Source organism: Bos javanicus, chromosome 16, assembly GCF_032452875.1.
Source record: "Bos javanicus breed banteng chromosome 16, ARS-OSU_banteng_1.0, whole genome shotgun sequence".
In the NCBI taxonomy this organism is placed as follows: Eukaryota; Metazoa; Chordata; class Mammalia; order Artiodactyla; family Bovidae; genus Bos; species Bos javanicus.
Genome location: NC_083883.1, coordinates 69,668,881 through 69,690,944, shown reverse-complemented (window position 1 = coordinate 69,690,944; position 22,064 = coordinate 69,668,881). Strand labels below are relative to the sequence as shown.

General features: G+C 40.9%; 1 protein-coding gene across 1 annotated transcript in view; it reads left to right on the top strand.

The window, feature by feature from the left end:
- The window catches only part of CENPF (centromere protein F), a 62,506-nt gene that overhangs the window by 24,683 nt on the left and 15,759 nt on the right, over window positions 1–22,064 (top strand). The window contains exons 10-14 of the mRNA XM_061383513.1: window positions 1,070–1,192; window positions 6,620–6,755; window positions 8,604–11,998; window positions 13,231–16,518; window positions 17,753–17,905. Coding sequence (XP_061239497.1) covers window positions 1,070–1,192; window positions 6,620–6,755; window positions 8,604–11,998; window positions 13,231–16,518; window positions 17,753–17,905 — 7,095 coding nt within the window. The remainder of the gene's footprint in view (window positions 1–1,069; window positions 1,193–6,619; window positions 6,756–8,603; window positions 11,999–13,230; window positions 16,519–17,752; window positions 17,906–22,064) is intronic.

Sequence of the window (22,064 nt, the reverse complement as noted above, 5' to 3'; positions counted from 1 at the left end):
TACACATCATCACTCACCTGGGTTTCTGTACTAGCAGAATCCTCCTGTGCCAGGATAAATCTTTATGAATTATTTATTGGCTGTCCTCTAAGATTAAAAAAAAATAAACATTTACAGATGTATAATTTTTTTTTTTCTTGCTTGTTTTAATTTTTGTCACAAAAGGAAAACTGTCTGAGCTTTGTCCTAGTCAGATGTTTTGTAGTTGATGTGTTTTCCCTGCCGCTGGGTACTGAGGTTTGTGTGGCACCATTGGTCGGATCACTGGGCAGGTGAACGTGTGTGGGCTGATGTTTTTGTAGCACAGCTTCCTGCATGTGACATGGATGGCCTCTAGGGCATATGTCTTCTCACACGTGACAGGGTACTTCCAAGCCGCCCTCCAGGAAAGTCGTAGCAGTTTACCTGACACCAGGTATAAGAGGCCTGTTACCTCCATCCTGCTAGTAGCGGACAGTCCTGGTTTTAAAAATTTTGCCAAAGAGTGAAAAATGTTATTATTTTTTAAATTCACAGTTTCTTAATTACCACTGAGGTTATTTCTTTCAGAGGATGACTTGCCATTTGTCTCTTGTAAAAAATTTCTATTTCTGTCCTTTGCTCATTTTTAAATGGGCTTGCTTTTTTGTACATTGAATCATAGCTATGCTTTATGTGTTGTATTTTGGGAATATCATTTTTATTCTGTTGTATTATTGCAAATGTGTTCTCTCAATTTGTTTTCCCATCTTTTGTTGTTGTTTCTCGTCTCATTTTTTAAACAAATTTTAGTTGTTTTATTTCTTGTAGTTAATTTTTTCTTTTGTGATTTCCTCCCCAAACCCAGCTGTATTCATCAACGTATGCTATTGCCAAGTGATGTCATGGGTTAACATGATGGTATTTTAAGTTCAGCTTCTAGGACCATGTTAAGCTATAACATATATACTATGTCTCAACCAAAATAGATTGCTTTCATTCTTATATTCCATGACCTTTTTATTATTTAAGAATTTAATATTATTTAAGAATGAATAGCTATTGAAAAGTTAAAACAAAAATGAAGCTTTGCCTTGTTTTCTCTTTGTAGGTCACATCTGTAAAGCAACAGATAGAAAAAAAATTGGAAGAGTTTAAGCAAAATTTCAGCAAAACTGAACAGGCCTTACAGGCAAGTCAGACCAAGGAAAATGAGCTGAGGAGAAGCAGTGAGGTAAGGAGCAGAGAGCATTTATTTGCTTCTGTGTGTGAGGAAGTGCAAGGATTAAAGAATTTCTGCACCATTTTCCCCACATAGTGTTTTTCTTTTTTATTTGCTAGAAGTATTACAAAGTGTTTTGTATATAATCTATGACATAGAACATAAGTGGTTTTTTCACTTTCTGTTCTGATGTAACTTACTAATAAGCATCTAGCAATTATAGGAAAACATGACTTGTAGTAAATCCGTTTGGTACTATTCTTTATTATTTTAAGATAGATTTAGACCACCTGTGAGATGGAAGGATGGAAGAAAGCACAGGATTTTCTTTTCTTCTTTTTATTTCCTTTTACTTTTAAAATGTATCTACTTTTGCTAGGCCTGGGTCTGCACTGCACGGGCTTCCTCTAGCTGCGGGGGCTTTTCCTGTTGTGCCTCAGGGCTCTGGGGCACTCAGTCTCAGCGGTGGCAGCACACAGGCTCACACAGTTCCTCCCTGGCATGTGGGATATTCCCGTACTAGGGATAGAACCCGTGTCCCCTGCAGTGCAGGCAGACTCTTAACCACGGGACCACCAGGGACGTCCTGCAAGGGGCTTTCTAAGTGAAAAGTAACAAAATTGGTGAAGGTATGATTTAAGTCCCCTTTCCAAAGTGATAGACTTAAATAAAATTTTTTTGACAGATAAAGGGTTTCTAGATTTAATATTGTTACAAAAGCATTAACTAATAACTGTATGACTCTGGCTTCAACAGTCACACACTAATCTTCATGTTAAACATGTGCAGGCACGGGTGGTGGTGTCTTTGTAGAGTCATGGTCATGATACACATGGTGCATGAGGTTTCCCAGTGACGAGGATACGAAGAGTAGCCTGATAGTGCTTCTACCAATAGATTTTATCCATACTTACTTTAATTTGCTTCTCTCTGAATTTATTTAGTTGCTTGGAGTTTATTTTAAAGGACTCAATTAAAAACCACTTAGGGACAGTTCGTAGGCTGAAAACAGTTTGAGTAGAGCCGTAAGTCAGCCTCATAGTCTTATGAAGAAGCACAGCAGAACAGTAGAGGTTGCTTCTCCATCAAATGTCACAGAGAAGACTATTTTTCACTAGTTTTTAAAATATTTTTAAAGTATTAAATATTAAATCTTTTACATATCTAAAATTACTTGTTAGATTATACAGTTTTTTTTTTTTTCCTCTGTAAAGAACAGTGATTTATCCAGGTGAGGCAAGTCTAAATGTATTTATCCTCTCAGCTTCAAAAAGTGTATCGGTTCTAGAATCAGAACATCTGTCAGTGGCAAAGAAGAGGTTGTTAAAGCAGCTATAGCCTCAGAGGGGTAATATTGCTGGAGAGAGGCGGCCCCAGCCCCAGCCGCCTGAGTAGAGGAAAGCTTCATATCAGATGATGGTTTCATCAGCAAACGTTTTTAAATGGAAGCGTTTGTTTCAGCAAAACAAATGTTTGCCTTTTGGCCAGTGGGGACCAACCAACAGATGCTTCTGCTAACATTTCCACAGGCAGACTGGCAGCGAGCTCTTCCCTCTCTGAGCTTCCCTTTCAGCCAGGAACTCTCCTGCGACTCCACTGGCTGCCTGGTGGAAACATTTTGTAAAAGTGATCGTCTGGTTAAATGGGTCCAAACACTTTTTAAACGGTTTGCTGGGCCAAGGCTGCATAGCGAGCTGGACATTTCTTGCAGGTGTTTCTGAAGACTCATGCGTCCCTGCAGGGTCTGGTTTGTCAGCCGAGGAGCTGTCCACCATGAACTCGAGCTGTGCTGAGTTCAATGCCAGTCATGTTTTGCTCAATATTTCATAAAGTTCTGTGTCAGTGAGGGCAGTCATGGAGGTGTCTAGCACAGGGCCAGAGAGCTCACTTAGAATTAGTCTTCAATGCATGTTTGTGTTATGTGTCTTCTTTTGAGAATAATATCAAAAATTCAAAGGGCTTAGCTGGCTCTCACATTTTGAATTGGGATTGGAATCAAAAACAATCTATCCAGTTTGACACGTGGTATAACTTTGTGGTAAAATGGTGGCTTTAGACGAAGTGAGATCTGAACCTGCTCTGTGGCCTTGGGACTGTGACTTACCCTTTCTGAGTTTGACTTGCCTTGTCTTCATATGAGGACTAATAGAACCCCTCCCTTTTCAGAGTTGAATTAATGATTAAATTAAGTATTGTATGTCAGGTGCTTAGACTTGTGCCCAACCCATAGGGCCCTTTGGTCTTGATAACTGTTAGAACTTTTTTGGTGTGACCACTGTTTGCTGTCACCCCGAGGCACAGAAAGTGATGAGCAAAGGACACGGCATTTGAGATTTTTGGCATTTAAAATTATAGCCTATTCTAGGCTATCACTCTGGGTGTCTTTCTGTATCTAATTATAAGTAAGTGCAAGCAAGTCTAGTGTGCTTATAGGTTTTGGATGCTGAAATAATGTGACAGTTGTACCGAAATGTTCCTTGTCCGTGTTTCGCAAACTAATATGCCACTCACAATGAGAAATTATCAGTAGTGGAAACGTGATTTAATGGCCCAATCAAGGGTAAAGTTAACATTTAGTATCAAAGTGAATGGAGGGTTTAGCTAGGCTGCTTATCCAACATCTAGTGCCAGCCCCATAGCACTGGGGTTCGACAATCATAAACTGTCATTTGACAGCCAAGATGAGGGAACACTTGCTTGGGGACCTTCCTGAGCATGGGGACCTGTATGACACGGGGTCCTCTAAGGGACCTGGTCCGGCAGGCGAGAATGATGAGGCGGAAGGGGAGAAGCACATCTTTTGCATCCATCCTTTGCGCCAGCCGGGGATGTTTTAAGCTTCATTCCTGGGTGCCGTCACGAGATGCCACACAGTAGCTGAAATGTGTTTTGTCTGGCCCTAGGAAATGACACTTCCCTTGCTGCTTCTAAAACCAAAGTTGATCTGGGTGGAATTGCTTGCTAAGCTCTAATGCTGGCTTGTGGTTATAGGGATTTTTGTTGTGTGTTTCCAGACTGGTGCCCAATTTTTCAAATCATGTTTGGTGGCGAGAGATGCCTGGGAGACTGTATCCTTGTATGCTTAACTCATTGTTGGTAATGAGCTACCCAATCAAGTCTTAAGTGGCTGTAAGCTGTGCAGAAAACTAATTGCTGATGGATGGCAGCCTACAGCTTCATTTGCAGATATTCATTTTCTAAATTCTGGCCTTTTAAAATTCTTGGGTTGGCCACAGCCAGAGCATGATAAGCCTCAGGGTCCCGGGGTTGGCGGAACGTTTCTTCATTTGAAACAAATATTTATGGAGCTAATGCCAGAATAAAGGCACGTTAATCTTTCCACTGGGCTTAGTGTTCACTTAAATGTCTCCAGTTATGGACATGATGGATAGAGATGAGCAGACACATAAACATAAGTTGTCCCCCTCCCTCCTGGGGTCCCTCCTTCCTCTTCTTTTCACCTTCCTTCCTCCTGCTGGGATGCACCCAGCTTTAGCTTTCTTGCCACACCTCTAAATGTAGATGCCATTTGATTCAATGATTTTTTTAGAGCAAAAAATACAAGTTGCAAAATGTATCTTAGATGGTTACATTCTAGTTGCTCTCTTATGTGAGCTCATTTGGCTGATCTTAACATTGAACACACAGAATCTAGCTGCTGTTGAATTTTAGGAAGAAACACTACTACTAATGCCCCGCTGCCTGCGTTAGAGTGAGTTAAGGTATTTTTCCTTTCATATCTGTGATCTAATTTGAGTGGGGATTATTCTGAGTCTGAAGAACAAACAAGTGATTACACATTCTCTAGTTGAATGAAGCTCGTTTAAGTCGATCACATCCTTGCACCTTAGTGATCATTCATCCTGTGCAGAATTTCACAATGACTAGTATGAATGTCAGTTTTGACATGAGTCAGTGCGGGCCTTTAGTTCTGGTGGATCTCTTAATTTGATAGAGTCTCAGTTGAGCACATGGAAAGGAGGGAGGATCAAGACAAAGGAGACAAATATAAGTGCAGTGGGCTCTTAAATTTTGATGATGAAATGAACATATATACACGAACACAGCAGCCGCCAGCAAGTGTTCAAGTACTTTGTACCAGCCAGATTCTCCCTCTTCTTGAATTTGGCTTTGCTACATCAGTACCCATCTGCTGGTAGTAACCAGACTGATAATTGAAGGCAGGCTTCCAGCACCACGTTGCCAGGGCCATCTGTTTTCTAACGGTGCAGTAGGGTTTTGGAGGATGGGTCTTAACTGTTTCTTTAAGAATTCAAAAATTCCCTTCTCAGAGGAATATTTTTCTAAGTGTGTTTGTGTGCTTTTAAAGTTCGGCTTATGAGTCTCCCCTCCCCACACCACTCCAAGGATGGGGGTTGCGTAGTTCTGTCAGTTTGTCATGATACATGCCAATTCCCAGTGATCCAGAAGGTGCCATATAATGTAGGTTGAAATAATTAACAACTGTAACATCATTGAAGGTTGAACAGCAGGTTGAGGAATATGGATAGAGGATTTATAATATTTATTATGCAAGTCACATGGTTAATAAGAAGCATTTTTATTCGGCAGACAAATACTACTTTGTTTTAAGACTAAGAAAAATAGGTCTCCCTAGAAAATAGAATGAGGCTGCATGTGTCTGTCTGCTATTCTATGGCACATCGATACACGGCTCTTCATTTAATCAGGTACCCACCAAAAGACCTGTCTTCACTGGGAAGCTTCAGATTCCTCCCTGTAGAATTGATCCTTCCATGCTCCAGCCTCTCATTTCCCATAGCACACTTCACCTCTCTCGAGCATATAACACATCCTGCCATGTATTAAGTGATGGCCCCCTGGCAGGTACCTGTCCTGAGGGCAGAGACTCTGTCTTAATTTGTAACTGCACCTTTCATAATGCCCATTCCAACATCTTGTACATTGCAAACGTTAATAAACATTTATTAAAGGTAATTCACTCATAAAGACATTCCCATATAGCAGTGAAACTTAAGATGGTTTTACAAAAAAAGATCAAAAATCATCACATGAATTTTTTTGGTTCGTCAGCACCTCGGAACTTTGCAAAGATATATTTGATTATTTAGGCGTGATGGAAACTTGGAGTGATTGTGTCTTTGGGAGGCTTGTAAAAAGGGTTTTCCTTATATGCGAATGTTTTAACAACCACAGGGACACCCGGAAAGTTCAAAAAGTAAACTTCTTGAAGGAAAAAGATTATCAGTTTTTAGGTTTCGTGCTTGACTTCTATTTATAATATCATTTTATTGAAATAAAACTGTCTAACTTCATTGCTCGAAGGGCAAGTGTGGTTCCTGTCCTGGTGAGATGCACACATGGTCCCATGAGACAGAAGTCCCACCAAGGCAGAAGTCCTGAGTTGCTTGAGCATCTGTCTGGACAGTAAGACAACTACCTAAACCTGTCTTTTAGGAAATGAAGAGGGAAAACAGCCTCCTCAAGAGTCAGTCTGAGCAAAGGGCCCGAGAAGTCTGCCACCTGGAGGAAGAACTGAAGAAGGCCAAGCAGTGTTTGAGTCAGAGCCAGAATTTTGCAGAAGAAATGAAGGGTGAGTGGCGTTTTAGAGTTCTTCCCCTAGGCTAATGTACCCTCGAGGGAGGTTGAATGTCATTAGAAACTTCTTTGAATTTTTCCATATCTTCTCCCAGAGAGATGTCAGCAGCTGATGTGGAAAAAGTTTTTGCTTTTCCACTTTTTAGTTTCTAGAGTGATAGCTGGACTTTTTTTTTTATTGGAACACACTGAGTCCCCAAATGCCTAGTTTTCAGCACTTTGAAACCAAAAGGGTAAATATTTTCCATACAAAAGTAAATTGTTGGTGCTGTCTCATTCCCCAGCATGCTATTTTGTGTCTCAAGTGTGTTTGTTGGTTACATCCAGACGGCTCATCTACTCACCCATTACCGTTTCCCTTATAATGAAAAATTCTATATTAAATGCATGTTTTCCCAGCCCTTAGTGACCATTGTTTTTGGATGGCTTACTTGACTGAATGATTTTATTTCCTTACTTTCTATATAGCCACAGAATGAGGCTATGTACACCAAATGATTCCGCTGTTTCACACTTATTTCTATGTGCCATGTGTCTTTATTTAGATTTATTTTCTCCCCTGGGGTGTTCGGACGTCTTGGATTTCTTTTAACCTGAGCGTTCTCTGACTCTTTTCTTTTTTAAATTCTAACCTCCCCATACAGCTTTCAGTTTTCCACGGCAGGAAGTAGAAATATCAATCTTCAGGTGTTTTGAAAGAAAACTATAGGGAAAGAAAGAGGGTGTTTTTTTCAGTGCTGGTCACCGTGTCATTGCTTGAGGCTCTGACAAACAAATAGCCCCTGTGGCGCTGTCTCCAGCAGCCATCCACTCTCATTAGGTAGACGGAGATGAGCGGGCTGAAAAGAGGAATTGCTGTCCAGTTGGTATAACACCTGAGTTTATAATACATGCTACCTTTTTCATCTACTGAGATTCTTTAAGACTTCCCATTGTTGAATGAAGGCAGTGTGGTTATTCTCAACTCGGAGGGGCCTGTGGGCAGACGGGAGTTTTTAAGCAGAGAACAGGCAGTGATGGAGTCTATGACATCTTCCTGATGACTCTCATCTTCACAGGCACCACCCTGACTCTGAGGGGCTGGGGTGTGGGCCATTGCTCCTCACTGACATTCCTATGTTCGTCTCCAGAGTTGCTGATATATAGAACCATGTACATTTTAAAATTGAAGTATAGTTGGTTTACAGTGTTGTGTTAGTTTCAGTTGTACAGCAGAGTGATTCAGTTACACACACACACACACACACACACACACACACACACACACCTGATTTCAAATGCTTTTCCCTTACAGGTTATTACAGAATAATTGAGTATAATTCCCTGTAGCACCATATACTCTTGTACTTAAGCTTGATCCTGTGGATTTTTGGCTAAAATGGCAAAGAAGTTATTAACTTTTCTGAGATATCAGGGATGTTGCATAGTGATGTGGGATATTTCCATTTTAGTGCTGCTCTTGTCACACTTTTCTCTCCTTGAATAGCTATTTCCAAAAGGCAAAAATATGAATATACATAAGCATATACAAGGTAAAAGAATAAAAGTTTCAAGTGCTTAGGAAGATAACCCCTTGGTGTTTTATACAATAGCACTTTGTTATGCTGCTTAGAAAGAAGATAAACAAATGTATTGCCATCCTGAAAAGGACCATTTTCTTTATATGAGCTTAGATAATTATCAGGTGGTTTACTTTCAAGGAGGTATACAGGCAGTAATGCCAATTTTTACATGACTTAAGCTGTTTTTGTTTTTGTTTTTGTTTTAGAGTTTAGAATTCTTGTAGAATAAGTATTTATTAAAGCCATGACAACTTAAAAATATATTTTTTCTGTTTTAATAGCTAAGAATACCTCTCAGGAAACCATGTTAAGAGATCTTCAAGAAAAGATAAATCAGCAAGAGAATTCCTTGACTTTAGAGAAACTGAAGCTTGCCTTGGCTGACCTGGAAAAGCAGCGAGATTGTTCTCAAGACCTTTTGAAGAAAAGGGAACATCACATTGAACAACTGAACGAAAAGTTAAGCAAAACAGAGAGAGAATCTGAAGCATTGTTGAGTGCTTTGGAATTAAAGAAGAAAGAATATGAAGAATTAAAAGAAGAGAAAACTCTGTTTTCTCACTGGAAAAGTGAAAACGAACAACTTTTAAATCAGATGGAATCAGAAAAAGAAAGCTTGCAGAGTAAAGTTAATCACTTGGAAACTTGTCTTAAGACACAACAAATAAAAAGTCATGAATATAACGAGAGGGTAAGAACTCTGGAGATGGAAAGAGAAAATCTAAACGTGGAGATCAGGAACCTTCAAAATGTGATTGACAGCAAAACCGCAGAGGCAGAGACACAGAAACGAGCTTATGGAGAGCTGCAACAGAAAGCTGAGTTCTCAGATCAGAAACACGAGAAGGAGATAGAAAATATGTGTTTGAAAATCTCTCACCTCACTGGGCAAGTGGAAGACCTAGAACATAAGCTTCAGTTACTGTCAAGTGAAATCATGGACAAAGACCAGCGTTACCAAGACTTGCATGCTGAATCTGAGAGCCTCAGGGATCTGCTAAAATCCAGAGATTCCTCTGCGATGACAATTGAGCCTCATCAGAGAAGTCGTTTAGCTTTTGAACAGCAGTCTGCACTGAACAATTCCTTTGCAAATATAATCGGAGAGCAAGAAAGTGTGCCTTCAGAAAGGAGCAGATGCCATGTAGCAACAGACCAAAGTCCGAAAAGTTCATCCATGTTGCAAAATAGAGTTGTTTCTCTTGAATTTTCCTTAGAGTCGCAAAAGCAGATGAACTCAGATCTGCAGAAGCAGTGTGAAGAGTTGGTGCAAATCAAAGGAGAAATTGAAGAAAACCTCATGAAAGCAGAACAGATGCATCAAAGTTTTGTGGCTGAAACAAGCCAACGCATTAGTAAGTTACAAGAAGACACTTCTGTTCATCAGAATGTTGTTGCTGAAACTTTAGCTGCCCTGGAGAGCAAGGAAAGAGAGTTGCAACTTTTGAATGAAAAATTAGAAACTGAGCAGGCAGAGATTGGAGAGTTAAAAAAGAACAACCATTTACTTCAGGAATCTCTAAAGGAGCTACAGTTTTTGTCTGAAACCCTGAGCTTGGAGAAAAAGGAACTGAATTCCATCATTTCTCTAAATAAAAAGGACATTGAAGAGTTGACCCAAGAGAATGGGACTCTCAAGGAAATTAATGCCACCTTAACTCAAGAGAAGATGAACTTGCTCCAAAAAACCGAGAGTTTTTCGAACTGTATAGATGAAAGAGACAAAAGCATTTCAGAGTTATCTAATCAGTACAAACAAGAAAGGCTTACTTTACTACAAAGATGTGAAGAAACAGGAAATGCATTTCAGGATCTTAGTGAAAAATATAAAGCGGTTCAGGAAAAGAACTCTAAATTAGAATGCTTGCTGAGTGAGTGCACGGGTGTTTGTGAAGACAGAAAAAATGAATTAGGACAGCTAAAGGAAACATTTGCAAGGGAACACCAGGCATTTGTATCACAGTTAGCATTAGCTGAAGAAAGAAACCAGAATTTAATTGTGGAGTTGGAGACAGTGCAGCAAGCCCTGCAGTCTGAGATTACAGATATCCAAAACAGCTCCAAGAGGGAGACTGATGGTTTAAAGCAAGAAATCATGAATTTAAAGGAAGAACAGAATAAGATGCAACAGGAAGTTAGTGCCTTATTACAAGAGAATGAACACCTGATGGAATTAATGAAGACGAAACATGAGCATCAATGTCTAGAATTGGAACCAGTTCAAGACTCTGAGAAAGAAGAGAGGGAGATAAATACATGTCACCTTCAACTTCCGATGGATCTTGATGTTAAAGATATTTCTCCAGACACTTGTAATGCACAGCTGGTGCAAGTAGAATCTAAAGTCAGAAACATGGAATTAAAACTTCAGAAGAGTGAGAAGGAAGAGTGTCTACAGTACGAGTTACAAACTAGAGAATTAGAAACTGAAGATTTGCAACAAGATCCTCAGTCACAAGATATTAGTGGCTTTGGAGACTCTGAAATAGATCCAGAAGAAAAATATATTTCAGTGCTTCAGGAGTTGTCAACAAGTCAGCAGGACAATGCCCACCTGCAGTGCTCTCTACAGACAGCCATGAACAAGCTGAATGAGTTAGAGAAAATGTGTGAAGCCCTGCAGGTTGAAAAGTCTGAACTCATATCTGAGCTGAATGACTCAAGATCAGAATGTATCACAGCAACCAGTAAAATGGCAGAAGAGGTAGGGAAACTAGTAAATGAAGTTGAAACATTAAATGACGAAAATGCACTTCTCCAAGGCGAGTTAGTGGAAGAAACACCAGAAGGTGAATTTGGTGAACAACAAGATGAGCAGACATCTGTGAACTTAAATCCTTTGGATGACAGTAATTTCTATGAGCATTTGACCGTGTCAAACAAAGAGGTTCAAATGCACTTTGCTGAATTACAGGAGAAATTTTCATCTTTACAGAGTGAACACAAAATTTTACACGAACAGCACTGTCTGATGAGCTCTAAGATGTCAGAGCTGCAGTCCTATGTCGACACGTTAAAGGCTGAAAATTCAGTCTTGTCGATGAGTCTGAGAAGCTCGAAAGGTGATTTGGTAAAGGAGGTGCCACCAGGACCTGGGGAGGAGCATTTACTGTCCTTGTCATTTTCTTGTGTGACTGACAGCCCTGGTAAGGCAAGTTTGGGAGAGTCCTCTTTTTACAAAGATTTTCTAGAGCACACAACAGAAACGTCCCTTTTGAATAATCTAGAAGGGACTGTTTCGGCAAACCAGTCCAATGTAGAGGAAGTCTCTTGTAGTAGTCTGGAGGAGGAGAATCTGACCGAGAAAGAGATCCCCTCTGTCCCACTGAGGAGCACTCGAGAACTTGAGACCCTCTGTCAGACGTACCTCGAGTCCCTCAAGCAGCTGGAAGAGGAAATCGAAAGTCAAGGGATTACGAAAAACAAGGAGATCAAAGAGCTCAAGGAGCTACTGAGTTCTTCGAGGGAGGAGCTTGACGACCTCAGGAAGCAGTATTTGTCAGAAAATGAACAGTGGCAGCAGAAGCTGACAGATGTGACAGCGGAGATGGAGTCCAAGTTGGCGGCTGAAAAGAGACACACAGAGCACCTTACACTTGAGCTTGAGGTGGCGAGGCTTCAGCTGCAGGGTCTGGACTTAAGCTCTCGGTCTCTGCTTGGCACCGACATAGAAGATGTAAGTACACGGGACTGACGTGCTATTTCTCTAGTCGAGTGCCCAGGAGGCATGCAGTGTTTGTTGAAATCGACATTAAATCCAAATTAAAATATTTTTAGGGTTTAAGGAAATAAGAGCAAAATATACCAAAGTTTTGAAAAAATAAGCCAGAACTTTAGGAAGGTGTGTCACCTTTATTTAGGGGGTAATTTCTATCATCATCATCTTTAAAAATTATTATATTGGACATTACTACAGATGTTTTTTAAAGTCTCCTCAAGAAAATCATGTTACAGAGTCAGAATATCTTCTTGAGGATGTCTGTATATTTTCACTTTGTGATTTAATAAAACACATTGAATCTCAAACTGGCACTTAGGAATGGTAAGGTGATCAGAATTTTTACCTCTCTTACTCTTTTCAGACTTTTTAATGTTACAGAGTTATAGACATGAAGCTAAATATTAGTGTTTATTTTGTAATTCTGAATACTTTTCTAACACTTTGGGTACAAATCTATGATTTGATATCAGTTATTCTAAAAGACACTTTTTTCTTTGTTGAATAAAAAGTGGTTTAGTTACTTATACCTTTGTCTTTTCTAGTCTACCAGCTAAACTAATAATGGTGTACAGTCAATGAGTCTCACTTAATTACCTCCCTCTACCTCTGTAGGGTGGTAGAAGGCACATGGAGAGGTGACAGCAATTGTGATCAAAGTCCCCATTTTACAGATAAGAGAAGGGGAGGTTTAAACATGTGATTTATCCAAGAATATAGGCTGCTTATATTAAGTGATTTAAGTCCTTGACCTGGAAATCTGGTCATGAAGCCTTACTGCCTTCTCTTATTGAAGAGTGTCATAAGTGCTGAAGATGGAAGCTGACCATTTAATTTGGAATTTGTTAGCCTCTTATTTGATAATCCCAAAGAAAATTTCAAATTTGGCTACTTAAAATATTCCTAACAGGAAACAAATTTTGAAATGTAACTACATCACAATTTAGATGATCACATAAACTGACCTGAAGGCTTTGTCTTCTTGATAAATACCCAGGACCTTGCACATGGAGAACACTTCCTGAATGTTTGTTTAATTGTGTTGACTATTTGGATGGAGAGATGTGAATCTGGTAGGCAGTATGCCATTTAGCAGAGACAAGTGTCTAGTTTCCAAAAAATAATAAGCCTATTTATTCTGATTCTTCTTGAAAAGTAAGATGCATTCTTATTATATTTTGCAACTACAGGCTATTCTGGGTGGAAACGATAGCTGTGACATAAGAGAATCAGAAGAATATATTTCAGAAACTAAAGAGAGGACCCCAAAGCATGAGATTCACCAGATTTGTGAAAAAGATGTTCAGCAGGACCTCAGTCTAGAGATGGAGAAAATAACAAAGACTGGTGCAACCAAACTTACAGAAGAATGGTCCAGAGAGCCGTCCTCAGAAAGCAGTCATGAGACCCCAGTGGAAGATCCAGCCCAGGGCTGTTCAGGATGCATTTCTGAACTGTCCCTTTCTGGGCCTAATGCTTCAGTGCCTAGGGATTTTCTGGAGAATCAGGTAACCATTCAGAGTCTCGAGCTGAAAGTAAAAGAGACATCAAATGAGAATTTGAGATTACTTCATGGCATAGAGGAGCGTGACCAAAAAGTTGAAAACTTGCTAAATGAAATCAAAGAGTTAGACTCAAAATTCCATTTACTGGAAGTACAATTAACTACCAAGATTGAAGCATGTGTGGCATTGGAAAAAATAGTTGAGGAACTTAAGAAAGAAAAATTAGATTTAAATGAAAAATTGGAATCCTTTTCTTGTCATAACCAGAGAGAAGAAAGTTCAGGAGGTCTCACTTCCAACTTAGAAATGGTCACAAGCAAATTTCCACATGAAGGTATTGAAGATGATGTAGCCAAGGTGACTGACAACTGGAGAGAGAAATGTCTCCAGGTGGAAAATGAGCTACAGAGGATTCAATCTGAGAAAGATAGCATGGAGCATCATGCCCTCTCTGCTGAAGCCAGCTTAGAGGCAGTTCAAACAGAGAAACTATATTTAGAAAAAGACAATGAAAATAAACAAACAGTTATAACCTGTCTTGAGGAAGGACTCTCAGTGGTCACAAGTGAGAGAGATCAGCTTCGTGGAGAGTTAGATACTTTGTCAAAAGAAAATCAAGAGCTAGATCAGATGTCTGAAAAGATGAAGGAGAAAATACGGGAGCTTGAATCTCATCAAAGTGAGTGTCTGCATCTCCAAGAGTGGCTTCAGAGTTTGGAAAAGGACTCACAGGCACTGTCTCTGGTAAGAAGTGAGCTGGAAAACCAAATTGAACAACTGAATAAAGAGAAAGACTCACTTGTATGGGAATCCGAAAGCCTGCAGACCAAACTGAGCGAATCGGAGCATGAAAAGCTGGCCATCACCAAGGCTTTGGAGGCTGCCCTGATGGAGAAGGGTGAGGTCGCGGTGAGGCTGAGCTCCACGCAAGAGGAAGTGCACCAGTTGAGAAAAGGCATTGAGAAACTCAGGGTCCGCATTGAGGCTGATGAAAAGAAGCAGCTCCATGTCTCAGAGAAACTGAAAGAAAGCGAGCGGAGGAATGACTCGCTTCAGGACAAGGTTGAGACCCTTGAAAGGGAGTTGCAGATGGCAGAAGAAAACCAAGAGCTGGTGATTCTTGATGCTGAGAATTGCAAAGCAGAGGTGGAAACCCTAAAAACACAAATAGAATTGATGACTGAACGCCTAAAAGATTTAGAATTAGACCTTGTCACAATACGGTCTGAAAAAGAAAATCTTTTGAAACAGCTACAAGAAAAACAAGGTCAGGCGTCTGAATTAGATACGCTACTCTCTTCATTGAAAAACCTATTAGAAGAAAAGGAGCGAGAGAAAATACAGACGAAAGAAGAAGCTAAAAATGCAGTGGAGATGCTGCAAACACAGTTGAGAGAGCTAACTGAGGAAATAGCAGCCTTATGTGATGACCAGGAGACATGGAAGGTCGAAGAACAGAGTCTGGACTCTCCTGCCCAGGAGGTACAACAGCTGAGAAATAACATTGAAAAGCTGAAAGTCCACTTGGACATTGATAAAAAGAAGCAGCTCCAAATCCTAGAAAAACTGAAGGAAAGTGAGCATCAGGCCGATTTCCTTAAGGATACAGTTGAGAACCTTGAAAGAGAACTCAAGCTATCAGGAGAAAACCAAGAGCATGTGACTCTTGAGGCTGAGAAGTCCAAAGCAGAAGTAGAGACCCTGAAAGCAACAGTGGAGAAGATGGACCAAAATCTGAGAGGTTTGCAATTAGATCTTGTCAATATAAGATCAGAAAAAGAAGATCTGACTAAAGAATTACAGAAAGAGCAGAGTCGAGTATCTGAATTAGAAACGTTAAATTCTTCATTTGAAAACCTATTGCGGGAAAAAGAGCAAGAAAAAGTACAGATGAAGGAAGAATCTAAAGCTGCAGTGGAGATGCTGCAAACACAGCTGAAAGAGCTAAGTGAAGAAGTAGCAATCTTGTGTGTTGACCAGGAGACCTGGAAGGTTGAAGAACAGAGTCTGGACTCCCCAGTTGAGGAGATACAACAGCTGAGAAATAACATAGGAAAGCTGAAAGTCTGCCTAGATGCTGATAAAAAGCAGCAGCTCCATATCTTAGAAAAACTGAAGGAAAGTGAGCATCAGGCCGATTTCCTTAAGGATACAGTTGAGAACCTTGAAAGAGAACTCAAGCTATCAGGAGAAAACCAAGAGCATGTGACTCTTGAGGCTGAGAAGTCCAAAGCAGAAGTAGAGACCCTGAAAGCAACAGTGGAGGAGATGGACCAAAATCTGAGAGGTTTGCAATTAGATCTTGTCAATATAAGATCAGAAAAAGAAGATCTGACTAAAGAATTACAGAAAGAGCAGAGTCGAGTGTCTGAATTAGAAACGTTAAATTCTTCATTTGAAAACCTATTGCGGGAAAAAGAGCAAGAAAAAGTACAGATGAAGGAAGAATCTAAAGCTGCAGTGGAGATGCTGCAAAAAGAATTAGAAGAGCTAAACGAGAAAATGGCAGCCTTGGGTAATGACCAAGAGACCCGGAAGGTCAAAGAACAGAGCCTGAGTAGTCAAGTAGATTCCCTTGAACATGAGAAGGCTCAGTTGCTGCAGGACCTTGATGATGCCAAAAGTAATTACATGATTTTGCAGTCTTCTGTGAATGACCTCATTCAAGAAGTTGAAGATGGCAAACAGAAACTAGAGAAAAAGGATGAAGAAATCAGTATACTAAGAAGTCAGACTCGGAACCAAGAGCAGCTTGTCTCTAAACTGTCCCAGATGGAAGGAGAACAGCAACTTTGGAAGAAGCAAAAGGCAGACCTGGAAAATCTGATGGTGGAATTGGAGCAGAAGATTCAGGTGCTGCAATCCAAAAATGATGCTTTGCAGGACACCTTAGAAGCTCTGCAGAATTCTTCCAGGAATCTGGAGAAAGAGCTTGAATTGACAAAATTGGAAAAAATGTCCTTTGTTGAAAAAGTAAGTGGCTTTATGTCTTTACATTTGAATCTGTTGTCAGGAGGAGGGGCAACCACTGTGTGAGTTCTGTTTCCTTCTGGACAGCATTTGCTGTATAGGATCAAACTTTGTAAAGGCTTTAAGTTTGGGGGTCTTGAACTATGGGGCATATTGACTTGGCTCCAAAGGTGAGTAATTCTTAGCTTTGGCACACACTTCCATGGGGTACTTCTTTGGATTGGCCCAGTTTTCACTGTGACACCTGGATAGGGAAGAAGCTTTGGGTTGCGCATGGTTTATTTCTTGTAGTACATCAGAATAGTAGCCCACATACCCATACCCGGTTGAGTACCACTGCTGTAGAGAATATAACACATATTAGTCAGAATCAGTAGATATCACTTTTGCCTCTGCCCTGCCATTTTTGCCTTTAGGGGAAATAACTGTTAAAGATACTGATATAATTATAACCAACAGAACCCTCATGGCTCCCAGGACATGTCCCTCGTAGGGATTTTGTGCTTTCAGCCCCGTTCTCTTTGGGCAGTCTCCTGTTTTGTTAGCTGATGATGAAAGGGAAGATCTGCCATCAGGAAACTCTATTAAAGAAAAGTTAAAAATTTCCCCTATACTTAACTGATCTAGGAAAGTGATTCCTTCAAATTAAGTTTTTATTGGACAAGTAGATTATCCAGAAAATACAGTCAATCATATCTCAATATTTTCCAAGAATTTCAAGTTTTTGCATAGCTTGCAAGTGATAGTAGTTATGGTAGAGACAGTTAGACAGACTTTACTGGGCTATTTCAGTCTGGTGTAGGGATGGATGCAAACAATCCTGCTTTAACTGGTTTTAACAAACTATCATCCTGTTTCTTGCGTTTTAGCATGGCTCTAGAGAATACATAAGAGATCCAAGGGTTGATCGATTAAGTCACTGCCTCGTAAATACTTTCTGGTGTTTAAGTTTAATTCAAATCATTACCTCTATGAAGGATTTTAAGATTCGCTAATATTATCTTTCTTTGTCATTCCTTTCCTTATTGCTGTTTTTTGTTAAATCTTGCAGAGAAGAAAAGGCAAGCTTATCAGTCGGTTTTGAGAATATTATTTGAGTGGATTAGTAACGGGAGGATTAGCTGGGTTTTATTTTATTATTGGAGGGATGTGAATGTCACAAATATGCTGTGTCACAGTGATTAATTTGATCAAACAGACAACCATAAGCAGATCCTAATGAAAGATGAAATTTCAGGTAAACACAATGACTGTGAAGGAAACTGAGTTTCAGAAGGAAATACATGCAGTGATACAAAAAACGGTGGCACTGAAAGAAGAATTTAGTGGGGAGAAAAACAGGCTAACGGAAGAATTAAATTTAATGTTGGAAGAAGTGAAGAGCAGCAAAGTAAGTTTCTCTATGACAGATTCATTACACTCTAATAATTCTTGTGCACTCTCTCCTTGTTTGTTTTTGTAAGATCTTCTGAGATGTATCAAACTTTTATTAGCTTTTGAAAAGAATAACCCAAAGCTATGTCATGGTCAGACCTGCAGTAATCTTTGCCATCCAGCACTGTCATGAGCCCTGAAGGAGTCCAAAGAGGCCCCCAAACACATCAAAATACCTGTCAAGGAGCCCAGATATGTTTTTCATAGAAGACAGCCCTTCTGACTATATTAACTCATACCAGAAATGGATTGCATGCAGCTTTCAGTAGGCTGTTTTCCTGGCCTGCCCCAGATTACAAGCCAGAGTGTTGCTAGAGACAGATGCACTGATCTTGCAAAGAACTAACAAAGTAACAGAGAGTCACAGTAAAATGTAAAGTTGGAGCAGTCTTGGGGTGCTATTTTAGGGCAGGTGGTGGCAGAACTATAGCATTTGGGCTGCCACTCCCACTGCTGGTCTCATAATAGACATTGCTGATTCACGCGCTTTCTCCTGAATCTCTTAACAACGAGACTTAGGTAGCAGCTACCATGCAGCCAGATGGTAAAATTCCTGTATCCATATAGTCCGTGTGCAACTTCATCCCCAAGTAGTTTTTAGAAAAGGATAGGAAAATATAATTGTGATTATGAACCAGAATAATCACATAAAGTTGCAGTGATATTTGGAATAGCCTGTATAAGAAATGGGGGAAATTTGTGCTTTTTTTTTAAAATAAGGTAGGTTTTTAAAAAATTCTTAACTGTATGTCTTTGCTGTGTCTTTGTTGCTGCCTGTGGACTTTCTCTAGTTATAGAGGGTGGAGGCTAGTCTAGTTGCAGTGCTCAGGCTTCTCGCTGCCGTGACTTCTCTTGTTGTGGAGCACGGGCTCTGGAGTCCAAGCTCAGTAGTTACGGCACGTGGGCTTAGTTGCTTGTGGCTTATAGGATCTTCTGGACCAGGGATGGAACCCATGTCCCCCGCATTGCAAGGTGGATTCTAACCACTGAACTACCAGGGAAGCCCTCTGCGTTTCTTTAAATATGATATTTAATAAAAATGGAAACGCTTTGGCATTTAATCTCAGCAATTGGTTCATGGGATTTGTGGCAATGCTATGTGGAAGGAGTTCCTATGAATGATATCTGAGTCCTGCACCTGCTGAAATCTGCTTGGGACTGAGCAGTTTGAGAGTATCCCTAGTATATTGTTACTTGCATTTCATTTATAGACTCTACAAAAAAAAAAAAAAAAAGCTAAGTGTTCAGCTTGAAGGCTGTATGTATGAGCGTGTTGGTCTGCAATGGCTTTATTCATTCTGTAAATACTACTAAGGTCAGAGGATAGAACGGGGAACGATAGCTATCCAGTGGTTTCTGCACTCACAGAGCTTACCATCTCGACACAATAAATCACTCCATAGGAAATGTATAAAATAATCATAAACGCTTCGAGTGCTATAAGACTTCCCTGGTAGTCCAGTGGTTAAGAATCTGCCTGCCACTGCAGGGGACACTGGTTTGATTCCTGGTCTGGCGAGATTCCACAGACCCTGAGGTAGCTAAGCCCATGTGCCCAACTACCGAGCCTGTGCTCTGCAATAGGAGATACACTGCAGTGCGAAGTCTGGGCCCAACTACTGAGCCTGTGCTCTGCAGTAGGAGATACGCTGCAGTGCGAAGTCCGGGCACCAGAACTAGAGAGCAGTCCCCCCCTTGCTGCAACTGGAGAAAGCCCGTGTGCAGCAGTGGAGACCCAGTGTTGCCAAATAAATTATTATTAAAAAAAAAACGACTGTTAAGTGTGATAAAGGAAACAAGATCCTTTCTGCAGAATGTTTGGGAAGTTGGGTATAGGAGTAGGGAACAACCTAACTTAGACAAGGTTGTCTGAGAATGCCACTGCCAGGCAAGAAGGCACCATGTGAAGAACACGACCAAGGAGGGAGCCTTCTAAGTCTATAGAGCGGTGTGACAAAATCTCTGAAATTAGGGACTTCCCTGGTGGTCCAGTGACGAAGACTGTGCTCCCAATGCCGGGGGCCTGGGTGCTATCCCTGGTCAGGGAATTAGGTCCCATGTGCCGCGACTGAGAGTTCACATGCCTCAACTATAAGATCCCGCATGCTGTGATGAAGGTTGAAGATCCTGTGTGCTGAGAAGACGTGGAGCAGCCAAAAAAGGCAGGGGGCGGCGGGGGGGTGGGGGGGTGGGGGACAAAACTCTGAAATTATGAACACCTATGGACATTTTCAAAATTGAAAGGAAACCATTGTGGCTGAAGTCAGATGGAAAATAATATGCAAGAAGGTTGGAGCAGTAGGAAAAGATGGTAAAGAACTAGAGTACAATCTAAAGTGACACAAAACACAGGGGGCTGGTGATTGAAGGGAAGATTTAGGAAAGATACATGAATTTGGCTAGTTCACAGTATAGGTAGTGTTTAAAAATTATGAGGATGGTAGAAAATACAGATGGAGAAGAGAAGGTGAAGAGGCAGCTCAGGGCCCAGCCCAGGTGACCCCCCAGCAAGTAGGGTGAGACAGGAGGAAGAGGCAGCAAAGGAACTGAGAAGACAGGAGGAGGCAAACCAGGAGAGTGTCCTGTTCCTGAAGGCATGAGTGGAGGCTGTCTTGGGACTGAAGGAGTGGTCAGCAGCATCAGATTCTGCTCAGAGGTTGAAAGAGATGACGGCTAAAGAATGGGGTTTGTAACATGGAGCTTGATGATGCTGTTTCAGGAGGAGCTGGGATAAAAGGTTGGAGCGGGTTGAGGAGTGGTTGATGAGAAAGTGAACACAGCATGTATATAAACACATGTAGGAACAGCTATTTGGGATCACGCACAGAGAAGCCAGATGCCTCTAGGGCTGCAGTTTTGCTAGTCCTGCACCATGAAGGGGGAGAGGGGCAGAGGAGTGGGGAGCATGTGGAAGGAAATTCTTCAAGTGACAGAAGATGCACGTAAGCTGGCCAAGGAAGGGGGCTTGAGTGTAAAGGTGTTGGTGGTGCTGTTGATGAGGTCAAGAAATTACCATAATAGAAGTACTTAAAAAAGTGAGAAGCCAAGGGAGCCAAGGAAGGTTTGGTCCAGGGTGTCTTAGTTATGAAGTTGAGGTTTCAGAGATCCTGTGCTCCTTGTGGAGGTGACCTGGGGTTGGAACAAAGGAAATTGCCCCTGGAGGTGAAGTCGCCATTTAAAGTGAATTAAGTCATCCCTCAGTATCCACAGGAGATGGGTTCTAGGCCCCTCCAGTTTCCAAAATTCACAGATGTTCAAGTCCCTCATATAAAATGGCATAGTGTTTGCATATAACCTATACACATCCTCCTGTATACTTTAAGTCTGCATGTGCTCAGTTGCTAAGTCATGTCCGATTCTGCAACTCCATGGACAGTAGCCTGCCAGGCTTCTCTGTCCTTGGGATATTCCAGACAAGAATACTGCAGTGGGTTGCCATTTCCTCTTTCAGGGGATTTTCCCAACCCAGGGATCGAACCCAAGTCTTCTGTGCCTGCATTGGCAGGTGGATTCTTTACCACTGAGCCACCTGGGAAGCCCATACTGGATTACTTAAAATACCTAATACTATGTAAATAGCTGTAAGTACTCTGCCTGCAATGCAGGAGATTCCGATTTAGGAAGATCCCCTGGAGAAGAGATAGGCTACCCACTTCAGTATTCTTGGACTTCCCTGGTGGCTCAGACAGTAAAGAATCCACCTGCAGTGTGGGAGACCTGGGTTCGATACCTGGGTTGGGAAGATCTTCTGGATCTTCCAGAGTAACCCACTCCAGTATTCTTGCCTGGAGAGTCCTCATGGACAGAGGGACAGTGGGCCCCAGTCCATCGGGTTGAAAAGAATTGTACAGGACTGAGCGACTAAACAACAGCAATAAGTAACTCACTAGAATATGTAAATACAATGTAAATGCTGTGTGGAAAATTCCTGGTACACAGAAAATTCAAGTTTGACTTTTTGGAACTGTCTGGAATTTTGGGGGAGGGGAGGTGGAATATTTTTGTAGTTGGTTAAATTTGTAGATGTTTAATCTGTGGCTATAGAACATCAACTGTACATTGCTAAGGATTATAGCACTAATTCTATGTAGATTTTGTCTTGCCTATAAATGATT